The 23,675-nt window shown below is 40.3% G+C and overlaps 3 protein-coding genes across 3 annotated transcripts in view; all 3 read right to left on the bottom strand.

The window, feature by feature from the left end:
- Positions 1-4,060, bottom strand: part of LOC104956280 (rho GDP-dissociation inhibitor 1-like) — a 22,850-nt gene extending 18,790 nt beyond the window's left edge. Inside the window, exons 1-2 of the mRNA XM_010783755.1 lie at positions 3,943-4,060; positions 141-329 (exon numbers count right to left, since the gene is read on the bottom strand). Of these exons, the coding sequence (XP_010782057.1) occupies positions 141-327 (187 nt within the window). The 5' untranslated portion in view covers positions 328-329; positions 3,943-4,060. The remainder of the gene's footprint in view (positions 1-140; positions 330-3,942) is intronic.
- Positions 4,061-5,623: 1,563 nt separating this feature from the next.
- LOC104956261 (THO complex subunit 4-like) lies at positions 5,624-9,509 on the bottom strand. The gene is made up of 6 exons (XM_010783733.1): positions 9,190-9,509; positions 8,294-8,452; positions 8,067-8,214; positions 7,915-7,981; positions 6,275-6,503; positions 5,624-6,168 (listed from the first exon to the last, which is right to left on the bottom strand). The coding sequence occupies exons 1-6, from the start codon at positions 9,394-9,396 to the stop codon at positions 6,154-6,156; spliced, it is 825 nt and encodes a 274-aa protein (XP_010782035.1). The 5' UTR covers positions 9,397-9,509; the 3' UTR covers positions 5,624-6,153.
- Positions 9,510-11,077: 1,568 nt separating this feature from the next.
- rasal3 (RAS protein activator like 3) overlaps positions 11,078-23,675 on the bottom strand; it is a 20,639-nt gene continuing 8,041 nt past the window's right edge. The window contains exons 2-19 of the mRNA XM_010783722.1: positions 22,308-22,435; positions 22,087-22,165; positions 20,604-20,671; positions 20,410-20,495; positions 19,671-19,800; positions 19,034-19,132; positions 18,278-18,952; positions 18,034-18,178; positions 17,804-17,948; positions 17,140-17,376; positions 16,849-17,050; positions 15,975-16,066; positions 15,606-15,719; positions 14,966-15,152; positions 14,284-14,394; positions 13,003-13,193; positions 12,139-12,223; positions 11,078-11,422 (exon numbers count right to left, since the gene is read on the bottom strand). Of these exons, the coding sequence (XP_010782024.1) occupies positions 11,309-11,422; positions 12,139-12,223; positions 13,003-13,193; positions 14,284-14,394; positions 14,966-15,152; positions 15,606-15,719; positions 15,975-16,066; positions 16,849-17,050; positions 17,140-17,376; positions 17,804-17,948; positions 18,034-18,178; positions 18,278-18,952; positions 19,034-19,132; positions 19,671-19,800; positions 20,410-20,495; positions 20,604-20,671; positions 22,087-22,165; positions 22,308-22,435 (2,888 nt within the window). The 3' untranslated portion in view covers positions 11,078-11,308. The remainder of the gene's footprint in view (positions 11,423-12,138; positions 12,224-13,002; positions 13,194-14,283; positions 14,395-14,965; positions 15,153-15,605; positions 15,720-15,974; positions 16,067-16,848; positions 17,051-17,139; positions 17,377-17,803; positions 17,949-18,033; positions 18,179-18,277; positions 18,953-19,033; positions 19,133-19,670; positions 19,801-20,409; positions 20,496-20,603; positions 20,672-22,086; positions 22,166-22,307; positions 22,436-23,675) is intronic.

Raw genomic sequence — 23,675 nt, 5'->3', positions numbered from 1 at the left:
CCCATTTAGGCAAACACACGCTGCGTAAATCGTACACACACACACACACACACACACACACACACACACACACACACACACACACACACACACACACACACACACACACACACACACACACACACACACACACCCCTTACCAGCGCCAGAGGGCCCAGAGCCAAGCAGAGTTTCCTTATATTTGCGTAGGCTCTCATCGTCCTTATCCAGCTCCTGGATCTCTTTCAACGACTTCTGGGCCGGGGGCTTGTAGTTCACCGAGTCTGGCTCTTCGTTTTCAGCTGCAATGGCTGCTAGCTGCTCTGGAGTCACGTCATCCTCGGCCATGTCTGGAGACAGAGTGGGTTCAAGAAGAAGAAAATAAAACCGGTTTTGAAATACAATAGGAAGAAAAAGTATGGCAGCAGCGTTTCTCCTTACACTTCTGATGACCTCACCCTGCAATTATATCGAAAGACATTTACAATACGATAATACTGACAGATCGAGTATCAATTTCTCTGAAACAACATCATCACCACCAGGAGTCATGAATGAGACCGTCACAGGTCACATGGTACAAAGCCTCTCCCTGGGGAGGTATGGTCCCTCATTTAGGTCATAGGCAGCACAAGGTATTTGTTTATGTGTTGGGAGGTATGTTAAGAAAAAAATCTGCCTGCAGGGATGTTTCAGAAAAGATGGACCAATCAAACCTTTAGCTGTTATGCTATTTATATGCAACAAGATCCCAGTTCATTGTATTAAAACGTATATTTATATATTATATTGATTTTCCGTTGTATGCTAACATATTATTATATAATTAAACAATCCAAAGTAAAAAACAAGAGGTCAAATTAGGGCACATCATCTAGGCTATACAATTGAAATTGGTGAGTTAAGTTAATGCTAAGCTAATGAATTGAAGTTAAATGTAACAATACAAAGCTTGTTCATGTTGTATTCGGCCCTCCCCTTTAAGGAGGGTCATACTGGAAAAATACCTCTGCTGAAATATATTGATTAACAAAAGCAGGAAGGGCTTTGTTTTGTGCCAAAATACTTGACATAACACCACTGCATCTTTTGATATGCAACACAATGCAGTCAATCCCAACAGTAAGATTTGTTCTACGTTTTTTTTTAGACAGAGGGGATTATATGCACTACCTTAGTTTTCTTATTGTTTTACTGATGATTGGACCATTTGATCAAAAACATAACGTGATGGGCTTACCTTGATCAAACCATAATTGAAACTTACTAAAAGCTAATTGTATCTTTATCGCTTCCAAAGAGCCAATTATAATGCTTTAATGACTACTTGTGAATATCAGTTTACATCAGAATCAGAAACAGGTTTATTACACATACGAGGAATTTGACTTGACGTCATGGTGCGCACATCAAAATAAAACATGAATTAAAACACAGGTAGGGAACTATATTACACAACTACAGCCACCACTAAGGGATTTAAAAGCTCTCAGCAACCAAACTTATCCAAGCTGTGGAAGCTAGGGCCGCGCCATTTGAAAAGAAATAATGGGTGCTGATTTTTGGCAGATATGCAATTGCCATATGATTCACAATAATGCTGGTATTAAATGTTATTGAAGCCTTATTATCATTATTATTAGAAAATATAATAAATGGTCAAGCTTGGGGAGAAACACATATGCAGCACCTCTTTTCACCCTCTGTCTGAAACCAGAGTGCAGTCTGCTCTGATTGGTTAGCTGAAAGGCTCTGTTGTGATTGGTCAACCTCTTAGAGATGTCCCGACCCTTAGCATATCACATACAATGTGTTGAAGGAAGCGCTATCCAATAGAAGCCTGAGTGTTATTTAGTGATGTCACCATGATCAAAAAAACGTATTTAAGGCACTACAGGAAAGGGAAAACTCTTTAAGTAGGTGAACTTATTTAATTCAAATTTTTATTTTAACACATATTTAGTCTTTAACTATATTGGTCCTCCTGTGATTTGAATATTGCACTAGTCCATATTGCGCTGTGGATACATTTTGATTAATTATGCAGCCTTAATGGAAGGGACTGAGAAAGTTTAGGGTTAAGACAGTAGGCCTAAACAACCAATTGTACATTGCAAATCAAATGTGCATTATTGAAATAATAAAGCCAAAACAGCTGTGAAGTATAAAACAACAATCCTATCTACATGTGTAAGAGAATATAATGACTATACAGACTCCTCCTTCTGCAACATACTTCTTCTCTGACCAGCCCGAGCTAGCAGCAGTCAGAGGAATGTCTGCGTGCAGTTCAGGAACAAACTGAGGATCTTCAGTCTGCTGTCACAGAACGTGCCTGAGCAGGGCCCAGAACTGCTCAAAATGCCCTTAGGGCTTCCTTGCTATTCCAACACTACACATTCAAAGAGTTGAACATGAATGAACCAATAACAACTTGAAGAGCTCAAAATTAGCCATAACTGGTTTCATATATTTCCTCCAGCACTCCAGCTCTGGATCATTGGAATGTGACTTCTTTAAATGGAAATAACCGTGTAGAGGATGGGTCATAAAACAGAACACTGCAGCAGAGAAGGAGGCCGGACTCTTTTTTTATTAAATATTCTTGTGATCTCACAATGCACTCCACTGTTTTTGCACAACAAAATGTGATATCAGAAGGAGGCAGACATTTGGATCGAGGTGGTTTGAAATGACAGGACAGGAGCAGGAGGGGGGGGGTGGGGGTCTTCACAGTGAAGGCATTATGTAAGTTCTGGCATTCGACTCTGTTTCACGCAGGTGAGAAATCAAAAAGATCCTCTCCCTTCTCTATCAGGGACTCTTTTTTTTCTAAAAGGCGTGGTCTACATGGCTGCATTGATGAAACAGGATTGATAATCTTTTATATTTTTAACCATTGAGAAGGAAGAGTGTCCCTAATTGGCCTATTCAGCTTGAACATGTGTGCTTTGTTTCCATCATTCGGAAAAACAATAATTATGAATATATATCAAACCTGATGTCGTAAAACAACTACAATTTGCAGTTTCAAGATTTGTACTTACATCCAAATGTGACAAGCCCACCCACCCCACCCACCCAGGGGAACAGAAACCGTTTGCTGCACTCACAATACCAGTAACTTCACATTACATACAGAGGAAATGCACAGCAGGCTGCAGTCTGATCGACTCTAGGAAGTTTACCTCTTCTGTCTGGCCTGGGCTTCTTCCAAGAAAATCTATTTTAGTATTAAACAAACTGCAGGCCAACAGCACAAACATCCAGTCTCTCTCTGCCCCTGCTGGCCTGGTGAGAAGAATGCCTGTCTGTCATGTAAAACATAATTTTAAACAAAAGAAATATGCTCCTGCTCTATTGTGTTCTATGTCACGTATCACACCTTCTAGAAATGTGACTGAATAAAACCCGTAAAAACATTAACCATGATAACTCCAGTATGTTATTTTTTCCAAAGCTACTGTATTTAAATACCGACAACAAATAGGTAACGTTAACAGTTAAGAAAGTAAAGATGTTAACCGCAGCTACCGTAACGAGGAAACGGCACCTTACATGACAGACTGTGGCTATGCTAGCTAGCTAATGCTACCACTGCTGTAGACTGGCATGTTTCCAATGAACCGGTTAACATGCCGGCTTTGACAGCTTGCCAGGGCAGCTGCAATAAAGTTATCCGGCGAGAAAAATGAAATGGATTTCAACTCAACCATGGGGCTCAACTTTTCATGGCGCCTGCCCTGTCACACAGGGTGGGGACAGGAGAGGCAGACCAGATGCTAACTGTTTCAATTCATTTTCAGCCAATCTCACGGGATCCTGCGGCTACTGTTAGCCTGACAAGTTATCATCAAGTGACGGGGAGCAGGAGGGACATAAAAACGGCCTAAGAAGCGTGCGCCGTTTATGATTCTTCTAGAACATGTGTCAAAGGCTGCCTTTGAAACCGAGGACACTTACCTTAATATTTAAGTGGCGATTTCAGGTGTCTTTGCAGTAGGAGCCTTCGTTGTTCTGCGCTCCTGTGCAAGTATGGCGAACAAGGGAACGGCGCCGCCCCGAGTTTCGGGCACCCGCAGCACGCTTCCGGGAACAGGTCCGCGCACGCTGCACGCATGCAGACGACGTAAGGTGCGAGGGCGCGCTCCAAAAGATGTTATATATTTCAGAATAAATCAGAAAACCTTTATTCTTCCCACAGAGAAAACAATCAAATTATCTTAATGTGATTTTTTATATTTTTGAATAATACTGTTAAGATGTAATGGATGTTTTTGAGTCTGAGTCACCACAGTATATGGAATGCTTTATCTACATGTTTTAGTCCAGTTGACAAAATCCTATCAATGTGGCCAACTTCCACACTATTTTAAGATTGGGTATTAGTATATATCGCAATTTCAATCCTTAAAAGATACTTTCTCTGAAACTCATGGATTGACAATGGATCTTGCCAATTGATAAACAAAAATGGTGTAGTGCTGTCATATTCAGAATTTCTTTCTGTGAAGGTACCATTGTAGCTTTTATTTTAAAAGCATGTTTTAATGGAATTAAATGAAAAGGTGTAGCTTACAAACATTTTATTTTATAGTGTAAACTTTAGTATTAGTTTCTTTTTAAATCCTGGTGGCTTGATCTAAACAATTTAACTTGAATCAATCAATCCTAAACTTATTAGGCTATTTCCAATTAATATCTGTGATAAAAAGATTCCTAAAATTGAACGAGGTATTCACGAGGGTCATTCAGCATGACCCTCCTTAAAGGGGAGGGCCAAATGCAGATTCCTAAAATTGAACGAGGTATTAATCAATCAAAGTGGAACTGAGACTTCTAAAAGTAGTAACAACAAAAATGATTTAGCCGTTATGCTAGAGTCCCTTGGTCTGGTAAACTGGAAAATAGTTTATGGTAGGAAATATAATATTTTTGAAAGATTAATATATGTACAGCTCTTTTGTTTAACAATGGAAGCATCCCATAAATGTTCAGCAAAAAGTATAGCTTTCAATGGCACTTAAACAGAATATGGTGTAACAGTTTGAAACGCGAAGAGTCTTAGACCCCGTTTACACGGACACGAAATGGAGAACGAACCGAATTCGATATCAAAAGTCTTCCGTTCACACAGTATCGGCTCAAGAAAGTTGTGCGTTCACATGAGACCGCGCGACCCGCTGTAGTACAGATGCCTCCTGTTTATGCTCCGCGGTGGATTTAGCGACATGTAGTTCTCCATGTCCACTTGTTGCTGATGGTTGTGGTAGAGGAGCTGTAGATTTTGCACTAACATCTGAGGCATGGTCAGTAGCAGTAGCTACTGACCATGCTACAGCAGTGAGCAGCAGAGGAGGGGCTATGGCTTCATCGTTATCAGGAAATGATCGTATAGGGCGTACACACGGAGCCGTTTGGCCCCCCCAGAGCGTTCCGTTTGCAGATCTATCCGCCTTGGGACCCGTTATCATTTGAGGGGTCCGTTTCCACGGTTCCGTTACGGCCTTATGTGAACGAACGGGCTATACGAAAGAGAAACGTAGCGGATACAACACGAACTGTCTCCATGTAAACGGGGGTTTAGCTAACCTGACTGACATATTAAGAAATATGAGAATAGTTCAAATATGACAATATTGAGTTCATTCTTTTTGTTTTTAATTAAAAAAAAAAGTTGGAACTGCATTTGTCACAGGAAGAGACATTTCTAAATGAACACCAGAAACATGATTCAATATAATTATTTATGTACAAAACCCTATGAAATATGTCCATGTGTCCAGTATACAGTACCAAATGACAGAACTTCAGCACAGAAGCTTTTTCACATAACATTAAACAGACTTGGGGACCACCAATTCAAGATTCGGTGATTCAAGAAAAATAATCCATTGTGTTTCAGCTCAACATACACTTGGAAAAGAGCACAGGAGCTGGTGGCCTAGAACAAAACAAAAAAATTCAAAACATAAAACTGCTCCAGAAAACATGGCTACAAAAATACTGAAAAATATTAAAAACCACCAAAATATCATGGTCCATACAATAAAATGGCTTAAAAACACAACGAAAAGTGTAATAAGGTCCGATACATCGTATCTGATCAACCAGATTTAACAAAGAAAGAAAAAAGGGGCAGAGGAGCATCATCCTTTCCGAGTGCTTCGAACTTTAGCTGGTGTCCATCTGAAACATACAAAAAAAAAAGTGATTATTAAATCATCCAGTACACAGTATACAGTACAGGGAGAAGAAATATAAAACTGTTATTTTATGCATCATGAGTACACACCTTGGCATTGTATGCATCCAACTGGGCGTCAAGCTCCTCTGCAGAAAGTTGAGGTCTTTTTTCTCTTCCTCCTCCGCCTCCCCGCCCTCCTCTTCCTCTGTAACCTCCACCGCCGCCACCACCACCTTGCCTTCTTTCTCTCCTTTCACCGCGATCACCCCTATCACTCTTCTCACTCCTTTCAAACTTGGGCTGTCCAAGTCTGCTGCGGTCAAACCCTCCATTTGAACTGCAAAGAGATCATAATTATTATTACTGGCTGCTGTCACCTACTGTAAATAACTGCAATGTATGCTTCCACATATTTGGTGTATGTTTCTTAATTTCTAAGCTGTCTTTAGCTCTTTACTTTGTGTAACAATATACATTTCCCCCTCTGTGGGACAAATACAGGTTCTCATTCTGAAAGGGTGACCAGTTTTTAGAGTAGTATGATGAAGCAGGAACACATATTTTAGCTACCTTTAAAAGTATTAATTGGAGTATTGCATCACTAGACAACCCTTTTGGACAGTTATGTATAGGGATGCTCCGATCGATCGGCCGATACTCACTACCGATCGATCGGTGCTCTCTAAAAAACCGATCGCATGACGTAAAATACAGCTCGCCAAAATGGCCTCACCGGTCTGGCAGTATTTTAAGGTGTACGAAAAAGACAATAAAATGGCGGTATGCAACGTGTGTGAAGCAGAAATCCTGTAGCTCCACCCGCTGTGATGGACCGGTGAGCGGAGCAAAACACACACTAAGAGTTAGACCTAACACACTTAGCTACTTTATCTACCTCTGGAACAAGCTACACTAGTTATACATATATTTATTCTTCACGGTCAGGTCACTCATTACTGGATCAGTGAGCTGCATGAGATACTGACAGGCTGTCAGGAGAGGGAGGGAAAGAGAGCGCTTCCGCTCATGTTATTATCCGAAGTTAATGTAAACTTGAATAATGTACTTCATTTGAATGTAATAATTATTTTTGTTGTGTGCCTTGGCAGCGCCAGTGAATGAGCCCCATTAACTGAGTTTTAAACATCACTTTAAAAATGGAAGATCCCCATAGGCCCCGCCCACTCCATCGGATCGCCCGATACTGATTCCACCGATCGTCCCCAAAATTGGCGATCGGAGCATCCCTAGTTATGTATGCTCAATTTAAAAAGCCACCAGACCTTAAGTAACCAGCTAAAACTAATTTTCTTATCAAGGTAATGGTAGAGCAATCCATGCAAGATAAAATCAATGTTTTTTAATAAATAAAAAAAAGAGAGACTGTTTGTTTTGGCAAGATAATAGATGAATGAAATAGCTGAAGTTCCCTGTCAGAAAGTAAAGCAGTGAAAATATCATACATGTGGCACACATTTTAACTTTTTTTAGGGTTTAAGAAATTGATTTAGCTGCTGGTACTCCCATCAGCATCTCCAAACTAGGGACACACACACAACACCATATTCTGTGACAATTGGCCGATTAGGGATAAGAACCTCCTACAGCCCCCAAATCATACAATCCTAAAGGTGCCTTTATCTTTGTAGTCTCCAAACAGTCATAGACACATATTGGGATATCGTGAATCTTTTCTGGTGCTCCCAAATACTGGTCTCAAACTGCAGCGCCATTTCCATATGACATACCTTTGTACAGATGGTCTACTCTGTGTGTCAACGTCAGAAGTCAGCTGCTGGATTTTCATTGGACGGCCTATCAAAAGGATTACATTTTATTATTAATTAATTCCGAATAACCGATCACAATACTTAATTCAACATGAGAATGGAATCCTCACCGTCAAGTGGGACACCGTTATAGTGCTTCATGGCTTTGAGTGCTGCTGCGTTAGTTTCAAAGTGAACATCGGCCGTTCCTTTACTGCGCCCAGAGCGGTCGTAGTGTACAGACGCCTTCAGTAAGTCTCCAAACTCTGCAAACAATTCCTGTGGAGCAGAGTAGAAACATCAGTCCTGTTCACAACACGTTGATGCTAATGTGGATTCATGGGATTCAGTAAATTACCTTCACATCAGAGTCAGAGACACCAAAGTCCAGATTGGATACCAGCAGCTTGCCGTTACATTCTACACTTCTTTCTGTCACAGCGCTCTGTTGTCCTCTGCGTCCACCAGCATGCTCCTCAAACATATCATGCTGCCATTTGTCTGGCAACTCTCTGGGCTGTTGAGAGAAACATAAGAGTGTGTTTAGAATCCAAATGTTCTGGGAACAAGCAATGATGTCTGAAACGGATACATTTAAATGACTGGCAGGGAACATGTGTGCAAATATTTTCTCAATGGCCATTTGTTTCAGCTAATTGCAATAAATCCCATATATTTTACCAGTTCAGCTAATATATTCAAATGAATCCTAAACACTATACCTTTAAATGACTTCCCTACACGTCTGGAGAACCAGGCTAGGGTTTCATCCAGCTAATCCACAAAATAGTTTATCCAAAAAAGATATAATAGCTTTTAAATTCTAGGTAAAACAAAAATCATCAAGTTAGTAGAGGAAAACGTTTTAGCGGGAGAAGTGAAAGTGTTCCTCCTCACTGAGATTTCAGATTATAGCATCTCGAAGAACAGCTTCGGAAACAAAGCAGCCATGTTGGACAAATATCCACGGGGACACGGTTAAATGGCGCTGCCCTAATTCATAGTAATTATTTCTGAAAATGATATTCAACACCCTGACATAATTTAATGTAGACAATTTAAGTCATTCGTGGTCAGTTATTTAAGTTTCTACTTCCAAGTTATCTAGTTAGCCACACTAGTAAGGGGAAGTCCATTAAGTGTAATGCTAACAACGACCGATAAGCAGCCACGATGTACGCATTTTGAAACGCCTCGCCACGCTGCTTTCATTTACAAATGTTGGTCCACATGTGAATGGTTTCTCTCTCTTACCCTGGTGTATGGTGTTGTTCTGTTGTTTCTATCACGGTTGAAGTTATTCTGTCGACTCCTGGCCGGCCTTGAAGATCCACCGGCCCGACCAGAACTTCCACCCTGCTCGGATGATCTTCCTCCAGCGCCGCCGCCGCCGCCTCTGCCGCCGCCTTTCTTATTTAACTTGATAATGTCGTCCAGGGACATACTCATCTTGTCGGACATCGTGGTGCTTATGGTTCTAGCTGGAGATGAACAAAGAACTTTCGTTGACGAGAAGCTGTTGTTTATGTGCTTGCTTTCTCCGGTGGCGCGGTGTTAAAACTAGCGGATGTGACGTAAATACTCTGCAGAAGTGACGATACACCAGAAGTCCCGCCTCTTTTATTTTTCCCTCCCAAAAAACTTTATTTAAAAATTAGTAACGTTCACAGCAGCTGTACATTTTCGAATGAAATCATTTGTATTGATTGAACAGGTATTGCTCTTTTCCACACCGCAGAGAAAAATATTAAACTCGAGTATCTCCAATTTATGTATTTTATACTTATTACTCCACTACATTTATTTAACAACATTAGTTAATACTTTCAAGACACACATTAATACAAAATACAAATTAACAAATCATTAGAAATAGATTTATGGATTAAAATATCCGACAGTAGCCTATATGAAAGTAGTTCAAATGAGCTATACCTTCACCAACTGTATCAATAATTATAATCCAGTTATATAGCCTAATTGATTCTGAAATGAGTACTTTCACTCCTTGTACTTCAGTTTTATGTAGATGGTAATACTATGTACTTAGGTAAGAATGTTGATATCTGCACCCTGACAAGAAGGCTTAAACAGTCTGGTGTATAACTGGTGTATAAACCTTCATCTACCTGCTACTAGATAGTGATATTGAATGAGAACCGTGGTTCATTCTGGGGCGTCGTGATTCAGTAGGTGAACCTTTATTTGAATAAAATAGTGTGTGTGTAAATTAAACTTAAAATTTAATGGAGCATTTTCTGTCAGCTCAGATTTTATTTCAGCTTTTTTAAGCTGTAGTATGTGCTCATGTGTTTCTTTGCTGGTGTATAGACTACTGCCCGCACATGCTTCATGAAAGGCAGGTTTTCCTATCAATAAAATCATTTCTGATACTAAATATATTGTTTTCTTCTTTTCTAAGGTCACATTGTTCTCTTGTCTTACAAAATACACTTAAAAGTAGTAAAAAACACCATATTGATATTTATTTTCTCTTGTGATTATTTGCATTGCATTTGATATTGAGGTNAGTATATCTATCTATCTATCTATCTATCTATCTATCTATCTATCTATCTATCTATCTATCTATCTATCTATCTATCTATCTATCTATTACTCCATNCTAATGTGAGTATCAAAATATAAAGGTAATGTAACCTGATTACTTTCTGTTAGTTTTGGATTACCTCAATATCAAATGCAATGCAAATAATCACAAGAGTCTCTTGTGATTATTTGCATTGCATTTGATATTGAGGTAATCCAAAACTAACAGAAAGTAATCAGGTTACATTACCTTTATATTTTGATACTCACATTAGGTTACTGATTACATTTTTAAATCAGGTAACTAGTAATTGTAACATAATACGTTTTTAAGTAACCCTCCTAACCCTGGTTGTGGATAAAGACCTTTGCATGACTCCAGCTTTTCCTGCGGATTCAACCGTCCTCATTGTGCACGTGTCGTGTCATCTTACTGTTGCTAAGGGACATTTGAATGACCTAAATCACACTGGAAAACCTGTTATCAAGACACAGATGGATGGTCATAAGCCATCAGACTTTACTGTGCAGCTTGGATTTTAGAATATTTTAGATATGCTTATGTTCCATCACTGTTGCACTGACACTGCAGTATGTTCAGAGAGAATCAGTTTATTTATCAGAAAGGTTTACAAGTCCATAACATCTTTAAGTGGGATGGATAGAGTAAAAGCCAAGAAGCAGGTTTATTTTCACCTGATTCAGAGTTTGCCCAGTCATTCTAAATATGTTCATGAAGTCAATTTACATCTCATCAAGAAAACATGACTCTGACATCAGACAGCCACTCTCACAAAATGTGACACTGCAGCTCTAAATCTTTTCAGTTGCTGTTGATGTATGGTTTTTCAGGATGCTGTATTTTGTTTTGCCCGCTGCTGTTGTTGGCCTCGCTGAGCTGGTGGAGGTCCTTCAGCATGTCTGCAAACTGCTCCTCCTGTGAGCACGTACAAAACAGCTATCACTTCAAGCACTGCACACTGTCAATAAAGGGATTTCTCCAAAATACCTTCATAGTAAACACATTAGTATCATGAAAAAAAGATGCAACGAAATTGAGATTATCTTTTTTATCTATTCCATCACAGTTCAAGGCAAAAATGTAATGACATAAAATTAATTTTAATTTCAATTTTATGACTGCAAATAAGGATTTCATCACACAATCTGTCCAAAAACAAAATGTAAATAATAATAATTTAATGCCTGATTGACAATAACATTTATTTATTTGTCTTGACATTAATATATATATATATCATTAACAATCAGAAGGTTTGGGTGTTGTAGGTTGGGTGGAGCTTTGCCTCAAATCCTCCTCAATGCTTTGGCAGTACTAACTAACTACACAAACTGGATGATTAAATCAGCAACTATATGTAACAGAACACTAGTCTTGCTTGATTTGACCTAAATGTACCTTACTTACATGTATTTTCTATATCTGCAAAAACTCAGTAGGTTGTACCAAAAAAAAAAGATCTGACGCAAAAAAATAAGCTACACAACACTTCCCCTTAAAGCTGCAAAACAATGACTCTAAAGTATAGAAATAAACTAAATGATGGTGCAGTGATTGGTGCAGTTGGACTGAAATGTGGTTACAAAGATTAAGTTAATTATTATTTAAACTTTTTCTTTCACAATGCTTACCAGTATATTGACTCGCTCGGCTGCGGCCATCGCAACACTCAGCTTCCTCTCATCTTCCTCCCTCTCCTCCTCAATCACACCCAGCCTGTGACACACACACACACACACACACACACACACACACACACACACACACACACACACACACACACACACACACACACACACACACACACACACACACACACACACACACACACACACACACACACACACACACACACACACACACACACACACAAGAGATGCTCATGCTTGAGTCAGTTAACAACAACAGCATACTGCTTGGAATACAGCTTGGAGGCTAAATATACATGCATATTGAACATAGCAGTGGTGTAAAGTAACTAAGTACATTTACTCAAGTACTGTACTTAAGTAACATTTTGAGGGACTTGTACTTTACTTGTACAATGTTTACTTTGCACTTCTACCCCACTACAATTCAGAGGTATAAGGTGTTATTTTAGTCCACTACATTAATTGAATACCTTTAGTTACTTTTCAAAATTGGATATATATCAACCAGCTATGATAACACTTTAATGCATCAATAATTATAATCAAATCATATGTTATTCTGAAATGGACCAATCTGCACAATGTGTATCAGTTACTTTTGGTTCTTTATGTATATTTTAATGCTAATACTTTCGTACTTTTACTCATACATTTTTTATTGCAGGACTTTTACTGTACTTGTAACAGAGTATTCCTACACTCTGGTACTTTTACTTAAGTACACAATCTGAGTACTTCTCCCACCTCTTAGTGCAGGCAAAATGTATTAGGATTGTCTTAAAAGCTGAATATCTTTGCTCTAAAATGGAACTAGAATGCATCATTTCTGTTTAGCTCTTGTACCTGAAGGCGGCGCTGGCCAGCTGCTCGTCTCTCATCGCCAGCTGATTCCGAAGATCGGTCACCTCAGCCAGCATCATTGCATTCTGGTCCTGGCTCTGGATGATGAAGTCCTCCAAACGCTTTGCCATGTCCAGCTCGCTCTCTGTCACCTGCTCTATCCCCAGACGAAGCTCTGAGAGCTCCTGAGCGTGCTGGTGTGTGAATAACAGTTTGACTTTTTATTACATTTCATTTAATTAGCTTATCCTTTAGAACAGGGGTTATCTATCTTTTGTAACTAAGGCCCACTTTTACATTTTTAACACTACATACCCAAAGAAAACATGACAAAGAAAACATATAAATAAACCGGGCCGTAAATATTTGTAATGCGCGTTCTTGTTGGTACCACAAAATCAGGAATTGGACCAGTGAAGTCCGAATACAAACTTTGAAAGAAGAATCTCAAAAACACCAACCTCAGAATCCAATCAACCAAGAGTGCTGTAGTAATATGCATTGTTTTGAAAGTTCTGTCTTATTCGTGTATCATTAAATTGGGGATATACACAGTACTATCCAATTCGATCTGTGGACATGTCCATCTGTGTTTGTTAGACAAACAACTGCCAATTGAATATCATGTTTCTATTGAACTGTTATTGATAATTCCGCTAAGACGACCAACAGATGTTCCACTTGCAACTTAAAGGCGACCCATTCAGGTGTTTGATCTTCTGAGGTTAACGGAAAAGGCCATTAGGTTTCTGTCCTTTTTGTTGGCCTACTCAGAAGTCAGCATCGCACTGATTCCAAGCCCCCACTATGTGAGTTGGGTGTTGAGGCACATTTTTGTAGTGGCCAAATGGTGGTTACAACTTTTTGGGGTTAGTCAGGCTGCTGAATCAATTTCTGACATGGCAGTTTTAACCAGAAAGTGGCCATATTTTTTCTACGAGTGGGCTGATTTTGATGCATTTTGGGTCGATTTCAAAGTGCTAAGGGAGTCAAAACTTAAAAATGCTAATGCTAATTGTGCAAATTGCCCATATGCGAGTTAGTGTCCGGCAGTTTCTATGTGCTGGGTACCCTAACCATCCATTTCTAACATAAAACGTTGGGGTAGTCAACATTTCAGGGTTCACACTGTTGGCAAATAGACTAATTGGGAAAGAGACGTCTCCAAATCTGCGGATACTTTTCTTGGTTATACTCATTACGAACACTTAAATAGCTCTTGTTTAATTACGTCCTAAAAGTAATTTTCTGAACAAGAACAGACCATGTTCAACTTTGACGTACCCTATCCAGCAAGTTGAAGTGCTCAGTCTCAGTCTTCATCTCACTGGACTCCCTGCTCTGCATGACTTTGATCCATGGAACTGGTGCAGGGGTGCGTTTGATACTGTCACTCTGAAAAAAGAGGAAAGATAGTGCACTCAAGTTCTTCTAATGAAACATTAAAGACAAATCTTTGCGTTAACACATAAAATAAAGGGCATTACTGTTAATTGTAAATGCAACATTTATTGCAGTATTTATAGGAGTGGTATGAGCATATGACCTGCTGTCAGTTGTGTAAAAATAACTACATTTACTCAAGTACTGTACTTGCATTTTGAGAGACTTGAATATCAAATTTTCTTGCAACTTTGTACTTCTACTCCATTACAATTCAGAGGTAAATGGTGTACTTTTACTCCATGACATTTATTTAATACCTTTAGTTACTTTACAGATGTGGATGAATGATATGAAATATAATCTAGTGTTAAATCAGACTTGAGTTCCACCTGGAGTAAATTCACAAGCTACCCTACAGTATACAAAGTCATTCAAACTACTGCACCTTTACCAGCTTTGAGAACACTTTCATGATCAATCATTATAAAACAAACATATCATATATATAATTCTGAAATGGAATAATCTGCACAATGACCAATTCAGCGGAGCTAGTCTCCCAGTCCCTCTTTGCACTCACAGTTTTTGGGGATGAGATGAACAATTGGTTGGTCTCCGTGTCCTGTTCATTGTCAGCGGTGGGCAGATCTTCAGAGCTCGTCTGCCTCTTCAGGGTGTGTTTGCCCTGACCAGGCCGTCTGTGTGGAGCGCTCTGGGTTCTGGTCACCGGCTTCCTCTCTCTCATGCTCCTCCGAGTCCTGCCCTCCCTATTGAATTCATACATTCATTTGCTAATGATGACATTTGGCAAATCTGCAAATCATTTAAGCAGTTTAATTATCCATATCTGCACTTAAAACGTTTTGTATGTATGCATCTCAAATGGAGTAATAGATAGATAGATAGATAGATAGATAGATAGATAGATAGATAGATAGATAGATAGATAGATAGATAGATATACTTTACTTACCCAAAATTGGGAAATGAGTTTGTCACAGCAGCAGTGTCGTCAAGCACTACATGGTTATCGACATCTAAAAATAAACATTGAGACTGCCAAGGCACACNTAGATAGATAGATAGATAGATAGATAGATAGATATACTTTACTTACCCAAAATTGGGAAATGAGTTTGTCACAGCAGCAGTGTCGTCAAGCACTACATGGTTATCGACATCTAAAAATAAACATTGGCTGAGCCTAGGAACACACTTACCCGTCTCGTGGGCCTTTGGAGTCCACAGGAAGCTGCTGGAGGGAGGACTGGTGAGGGCTGAACTTGCTCAAGTCTTTAGGAGGAACATACACTGGTTTGACTTGTCCCATTTGGCTGCAAGACAAAAGCATGCCTGATTAACATTATTATTATTATATCCCAATATCACAAAGCATGTCTAATATTGCTGTAAATATAATATAAAGAGCATGAACACCACTTCCCATAACAATACTGCACATTTTTTTTTTTATTATTCTAAGTACTTTGCAATAGTATACTGCACGCAGTTATTTGGTATATCCAGATTTCATGTAAATAATGTTCTATATCTTAACGTAAAATAGTGGTTATAGGCCTTATACGTACCCGTTTATTATGATCCGATGTGCATCTGGACCCAGTGACTCTGTTATCTGGTTCAAGATGGAAGGCAGAGGGTGCAGCTCTTCCACTTTGTCCTAAGGGAAGAAGAAGCTTTGTTAGGTCCAATAAACTCTAGACCTGCGTTCAGTTTCTTGATATAGTATGGAGAAGAAATTATGAAAAAAATGATGTTAAAGCAAGCTGTATGCAAACATCAATCAGGATGTCGTCAATCTGGAGCTAGTCTGACTGATTGAAAAAAACCAGCCCCATATCCAAAAAGTGTTGGATATAGATCCCATTCTTACTATCATGTGTCACGCTTTGTCACACAAGTTTCCTGTTTTATTTTTGAAAAGTCTTCCCCCCCTGTGTTATGTATTTTGTCCCTGTCTCTGTGTGCTCCCTCCGCCCTCCCCAGCTGTCTCCTTGTGATTAGTCTTGCATGTATAAGATCTGGTTTTCTCTTAGTTTTTGTCAGATCCTTGTTTTCTTTTGTGGAAGTGCTCAGTGTTATGTAGGGTGTTGTTACTTTTGATTTGCCTTTCCTTGTCCTGTGTTACCGATTAAAGGTCTTTTCTGTTGAACATTAGTCTGTCTGCATTTGGGTCCACCCTGCTCTGCTCTAAACCATGATATGTTAGTAAATAAGGCTTTAAAACAGGTCATTTGTGACTTCCATCCCATTATATTAATGTAATTAATATGTCTGTGAGTCTCAGAATGTACTCTTGGAAACAAAATCGTATAATGAAAGGACTTGTGGTTCTATCAAAACCAAGCTTACAGATAATGTACACACAGAAGTGAAATACTTTGACATTTACACTAACATTAAAAACTAACTACAATTGGATGCATTAGTTTTCTGTCCTACCTGGTTTCTCTTGTAGATGATGTCCACCAGAAGGCCATGAAGCACAGCCAAGCGCAGAGGCAGATCCACGTAGCCATCGAAGGAAGACATTTGGATTTCTGTTTCTATATTCGACACTGTTTGTAGAAAACCCCTCATTCCATCCCAGTGCTGCTGCAGGAATTCATTCATGAAGAGCATGTACTCCTCCTTCTCTCCAAACCTAAACCAGAAATACATATTTCAGACACTGAAGCCCCTTTAGGTAAACCAAGAAGATTCTTTATCCTCGTTATATTTGTATTGCCTCACAGGGTGAAGTTGGCCAGATTTTGGATGACTTTGGCTGTCAAGGTGAGGGTACGCAGAATGTTTGGCTCTGGATAAGCCTGTGTCAGCCCAAACAGAGAAGGACTTAGGATAGCAGGACATAAGAACCGGAGGAAGAGGGAAGCAGAGATGAGACGCTGGCCAATCTCTGGTCTGCCTTGGTCTTCACACAGCTCAACCCAGCTGGAGAAGATCTTGTTTAACTCTTCAGGAAAGGGTCTGCAAGAAAGAAACATATCAAGCATCAGTTTTTTTTCTTACATTTTTCATCAGAACCTAAACATTCAATATTTGATGCTGGAGCTAGGGCACCGGGTTAGTTGGGCACCATGATGATGATTATGTATATATTGGACACAGGTGGTGGTGGGATTGGCGCACCAGATTGAGTTTATGTTTTTTTACCAGAGAAAAACATAGGAAATGCCACAGGGGAAACCATTGTGCTTTATGTATTGTATTATTGAAATATTACAAAATAAACAGACGAAAGGATATTCTTCCCTGAACATTGAACAGTTTTCCTGCGTAAGATTTGCTTACTTGTGGCAGTTTTATTTTGAGTTATATTTCTGCTTTATTTCTTTATTTAGCCGCTACATTGGATATGTTGTGTCTTTTTCTATGATGAGTTCTGTTATTTTACCCATGGGTCTCCACAATCTTCTGCACCACCTCCTCACAGGCTTCCATCAGGTGCTTCTGGTTGTTTGGCAATTCAGAGGCAGAGCATTTACGAGGGTCAACTTCACAGTTCTCCACGGAGGTGTGAAGACGGTTGATGAAGTCCCCTGCAGGGAAAAATATAGCACAGAGTTCAGGAAAAAAACGAAACACCTACCAATACCAATTAGGAGAAGCCACTGAGCTACCCACCTAGTGTGACGATCAGGTACTTCTGTCCAACCAGCTTCATATATTCATCTATGGCTTTAGTGGCCAATGTGTTCTCTCTGAAGATCAATGCCTCTCTCTCTCCAAGACGCTCCACCTCCGCACTGCCCAGATCAAGGAGGAACTCCTGAAGCATAAAAATTACATGTCTGATTAAACCTTTTTGTTGTCTTTTTTTATTGGGTTATGAGTTCATTTGTCATATGCATTTTATTTGAGACTCTACCTTAGCTTTGCCAATGCTCTGCAGTACATGGACCAGAGCCCCTGCCAGCTCTTCCTTCTCCTTCACATTAAGCAGAGGTTCCAGGTTTCTGCACATCTCAACATAATCCACCGTCACATACTCAGCAAACTCTTTGTATTTCTCCATGGGCTGCACTTGCAAGTTCTGAAAACGGGCCTTGATGCGGACTGAAGCCTGTGGCCCCAGCTGCTCTTTGGTCCCAGCTGTGCCAGAGGACTTGTATGGAGTAATGGGATACCACTTCTCCTGATAGGTCCTCCCTCGGATCTCAGGTAAAGGTATGGCCACACTGCCCAGTGGGTGCAGGCTGGATTCATCTCGGGAGTGGCGCTTTTTCTTGGGGTCTTCTTCTCTGAAGAGGTGCAGGGTGATTTGGGAGACACATGGCAGGTTGTCTAGCTCAAAGAATTCCCCCCAAAATAACTGACACCCTCCAGCTGCACTTCCACTTGACCCGATGCCTCCTGAAAACCCAGAAGAGTTGTCCCCTGCCACGTTGGAGCGGTGAGACGGTTTATCAACAATCCGGCTGCTGGTCCGGGCAAACAGGGTACCGTCTAGGTGCAACTCACAGTAATAACTCCGTTTGGGAGGCAGATCCTTAGCTTCATTTATCCAAAGACTCAAGGAATTCTCTGTGCGCTCTATGTTATCCTGTGAACAATGAAGCAGGGTATTTTTTTAGGATTATGATTTAGCATGACACATTTTCTGAACCAAAGGCTAACTTCTTACCTTGTTTGGCTGGGCAACCCTTCTCAAGTCTTCAATCCAACGATCACGTTGCGCAGCTGAGGTGCAGCCAAAGCAGTGGGTGTTCTCAGAGTTTATCACCTATAAGTAGGGCAGAGTGGAGAAAGATGAGCCAATTTGTACTTATGTTGTCCCCTAGGCAAGGAAAAACAAGATAGAAGTCAAATGAAAACAACAACCTTTACTTTAGGATGTCTTCTGTCAATCAACATTAAAATAATGCATCTATCACATAATCATGCAAATATTACTTCCAAAAAAGTGGTCTGTGGCTTGACTTGCCCCATTCAAGGGGTACATTGAGCCATCTGGGGGTAAATGGACCAATTGACTTTCACAAGTTTGCCATGTGCTTCTCTCCATCAAAGCCAAATACAAGTGATGGGTGCTTCCTGAATTTATGGTCACATGGCAACACATGTGAAGAGTTGCCTAGATACAGGGGGTGGGGGAACTTACCCACTGGCTCATCTAACCCCACCCTCCACAACATAAAAGCCAACAAGACTATGTTAGCCTTACTTGGATAGAACGTTTATTTTATCGATACACTGGAGGCACTCTATGATGCTCCCTAGGATATTTAAGCCGTATAGACACAATACAGAAGTGAAGGTACCTCAAAGCAGTACTTCTCCCCCAAAATGGAGCTGTGGACCGGCCTGATGACAGTGCTGGTGTCTGCACTCAGATCTAGACTCCCCAATGCGCTGAGTGGAATTGACACAGACTCCCGAGAACCATATTGCCTTAGAAAAAAGTACAAAAAGTCAGTCAGAATGGAGTCAAATACCATGACTTGTCAAGGGTAATAAATGTTCTTTTACCTTTCAATATCCATTGGACTCTAGCTCTATCTACAACTTTCACAAAATGCTGGTACTAAGGTTACATGATGAATATATATTATTTGATATACAGTATCTAATGATAGATTAGAATCTTGTCTCTCTTCTATTAAAAAAAGGCCTAGTAGAAATCTCATTGACAGCCATTACATTTTGTGAAGACATTCATGGTTCCCAGAGGATGTAGCATACCGACATGGTAAACATGATATCTTCTAAACATTGTGAGCTTGCTGACGTTAGCATGAAGCTTAGCCTCACAGATAGGATAGTGTGACTTGTTTTTTCCCTGTCAGGTTGTGGACAGTACAGGAGCACAATGAATAAGCAACCGTTACTTCACTGTTAACCCAACATTGATTTAAAAAGTCGACAAAATTATGCACTTTAACCTTTTATTCATGTCAAATATAAAGTTTGGTAGCACAGAACCAACACGACATAAAAAAACGTTTGAACTTCTAAGCACTTCACTTAGTTTGCTTTCACAATCATTACAGTGCATATTACCTGCTTCCTTTGGTTAGACCTATGGGGTTCAGTTGGGTGGTGCTATTCCTCTTGGCCCTGTTCTCAAGACGTCGCTTGATCAACGCCTGAGGGCAGATAAGGCAAGCATGATGTATCACAACAATTATGTTTAACGTCAACAGGATATGCATGCGTAGTAGAAAGATGGGTAGTCCTCTGTGTACAATACTCACCCTGACACCGCCATCTTGGTTCTTGGGCCGTGGGCCGCCCGGTGACCCCACGTGGTCAGGGCTACATTCTGAGTATTGGAAAGAGATCATTTGTATGTATTGTTTTTATTTATTCCTGGTAACATGTTATACACTGAACAAAAATATAAACGCAACACTTTTGTTTTTGCTCCCATTTTTCATGAGATGAACATTTTCTATATACACAAAATAACCATTTCTCTCAAATATTGTTCACAAATCTGAACAAATCTGTGATAGTGAGCACTTCTCCTTTGCCGAGATAATCCATCCCACCTCACAGGTGTGGCAGATCAAGATGCTGATTAGACAGCATGATTATTGCACAGGTGTGCCTTAGGCTGGCCACAATAGAAGGCCACTCTGAAACGTGCAGTTTTGCTTTATTGGGGGGGTCTGGGGGGGTCCGAAAACCAGTCAGTATCTGGTGTGAGGTTTAGGGTTAGGGTTAGTGTTAGGGTTAGGGTATCGAGTGGCCGGTGTTCATCGTCTATAACATACGCCTGCCCATACCATAACCCCACACCACCATGGGTCACTCGNATGTGGTAAATTGTACAGCTAATATAACACAACACATTAGTTGTATTTCCTTTAACTGGTGGATATAGAGTTGCTGCAGTGGAGACGCTGCGCACAGCTGATCGACAGCTGGGACACAAACCACCAAATACGAAAACATAATTCAGATCCAGTCGTCATGACTCCACTCCGGAGGGATTCCCCGATCATTTCTTACAGTTTCTCATCAAGGGGGTGTCTCCTGTCCCAGGTACAAACACACTGCCTGAGGAAGGCTATGTGTATTTTTTTTGTCATGAACCTTTTTCGGACCACTTATTCATTTATTTTGGTGACGATCCGACCTCCATGCTGCTACTCTGGTTCAAACTGCATCCACCAAACAATATGATTTATCTCGACCTCCCCAAAATAACCAAAATCTGACACGGTGTGAGATGTCTTTTTTAGCTGTTCTGTCGTCATTTCCTGCTATCTTCTTCATAAAGTCAGTAAAAATGAATGAATGAATGGGCGTTTCTTTGACTATTTATAGGCAAATATGGGCGTTACGTGAAGCCCGCAAAAGCTGCACCGCATTTAAAATCGATTGCGAAAGGGAAACCGGCGTAGGAAGTGCTGTACGCACTTTCCTCGCCGGTACGCATTGTTTGGTGAATCGGAAAATGTCGGAACATTTCTGTACCTATTTTTCGGAAGCAACCTTCCCACGTGAAATGCACGGCGTTATAAATGAGGCCACTGAAGTGAGTAAACCTACTAAATACCAAAGTCTTTCCTTCACTTCCAAAAAAAAGGCCCTGTCCTGCCAGAACAAGATTCTTGGGACACAAGGCAGGGGTGCTCATGGGAGTTGCAGTCTTTCTCCAAAGGCTCCGCCAAAATCAACACCGAAAATAAGAATACCTTGTAGTAGCTTTAAATATGTAAATGTGTTAACCTGTTTCCATATCTGCGAGGTTCTGCATGCTGTGTGCCGACAGGAAACTGCTGATACGGTTTCGGGTCCACATCGTTGGCTAAGAAAGACACACAAATACAAACACATATTTGTCAGCGGATGTTTAGTGCTTTCCCCTCTCTGTTAGTCAAACATTTTCATGTTTTCTACAGGTTGAGTGAGTTTTGGTGAATCGTGTGTGTGTGTGTGTGTGTTGGTACCTCTTCCTCTGGAGATATGATAATTTGTCCATCTTCAAGAATACAGCTGCTAATGTCCCATAAGGGCACCTCCTGGTGCGGGGCCCATTGTTGTCTTAGGAGTTCAGTGGGTCCAACCTCACCCACACCTGGCACACCAACAGACACATTGATATTCCTCACTATGTAATTGACACAGTTGCAAGTGGTTTACCCAAACCCAATAATCTCATTCTGGACCCATTCTGGTAAATAAATGACAATATAATTCCTCACACTTTGGAAAACCAACTATAGTTCAATCAAATGAGGACATCACAGGGACTTAATTGCTGGCACACGCTGGCTCAATTATGGCATGGCGGTACTTATCTCGCACAGAACTTGGTCACTCCCATTAGTGAAGTTACCGGGGTAACTGATGCTATCGCTCTCTTTTCATGACACACCAGGCTGCACACATCCTGTGGTTCCTCTGGCGTTTTTGTTTTTGTTTTGATGAATATGCCCCTCAACCAAGGGTGTAACTTTGGTTTGAGAAGTGGGGGGGACACAAAACAGGGTGTCCTCCGCAATGAAACATTGTTCTCGATTTAATTCCATTTCCTGCCTTTTTACACATATATATTAGGGACTATGATGTTGACTAATCCAAGAAAAATGTGTAGTGTGTATAATGAGTGTGCAAACTTATCTATCCATGAACCTGTTTTATTTGTGATGACCTCACATCCTATAGAGAGGTCCGGGGGTATGCACCCCCGGTAAGATTTTTTTCTTTAAATTGAAGTTAAATGCATCAATCTGGTGCACAAATTAAGAGATTTATGGATACAGCTCTCAAAACTCATATGAAACAGACCTGTATATATTTCAATACTCCAAAAACCATTAAAATATTCTCACAACCAATAACACGTCATTGATACTCCTCTCTCCTATCTTTATCTTACCTAGTCTGCATTCTTTCTTTTTATTTATGCATATTTTACTAATCACTCCCCTTTCAAACTGTGTTTTTAATTCTTTACTGACATTGGAATAGTTGATTTACTTTTTTTGAACAACTATATTAAATAGATGGACATATTTGTTTAGACCAAACCGTTTGAGACCCACTGAGATAACTTAGACTAAAGTTTACAATATAATCACTCAGCGAGTCCTTTACCTCCCTGAGCTGATGTTACCTCAGCCTCTCAGTCCGACAGGAGAGGACTCTCCCTCTCCTTATTGTTGAAACTGCTTCTAATCTCCGTTAGCTCCGAGCTAGCACCAGATGCTAACAACAACCCCCGTAACTCTCTCTGTCTCTCTCTGTCTCTCTCTCTCACACAAAATGCGCTCCTGCCACACACACACAGACGCTCCTCCCTGACCACTTTTACT

Source organism: Notothenia coriiceps, unplaced genomic scaffold, assembly GCF_000735185.1.
Source record: "Notothenia coriiceps isolate Sejong01 unplaced genomic scaffold, NC01 NC01_scaffold00000665, whole genome shotgun sequence".
NCBI classification, from domain to species: domain Eukaryota; kingdom Metazoa; phylum Chordata; class Actinopteri; order Perciformes; family Nototheniidae; genus Notothenia; species Notothenia coriiceps.
The sequence above is the reverse complement of the archived record's forward strand: the minus strand, read 5'-3'. Positions and strand labels throughout refer to the sequence as shown.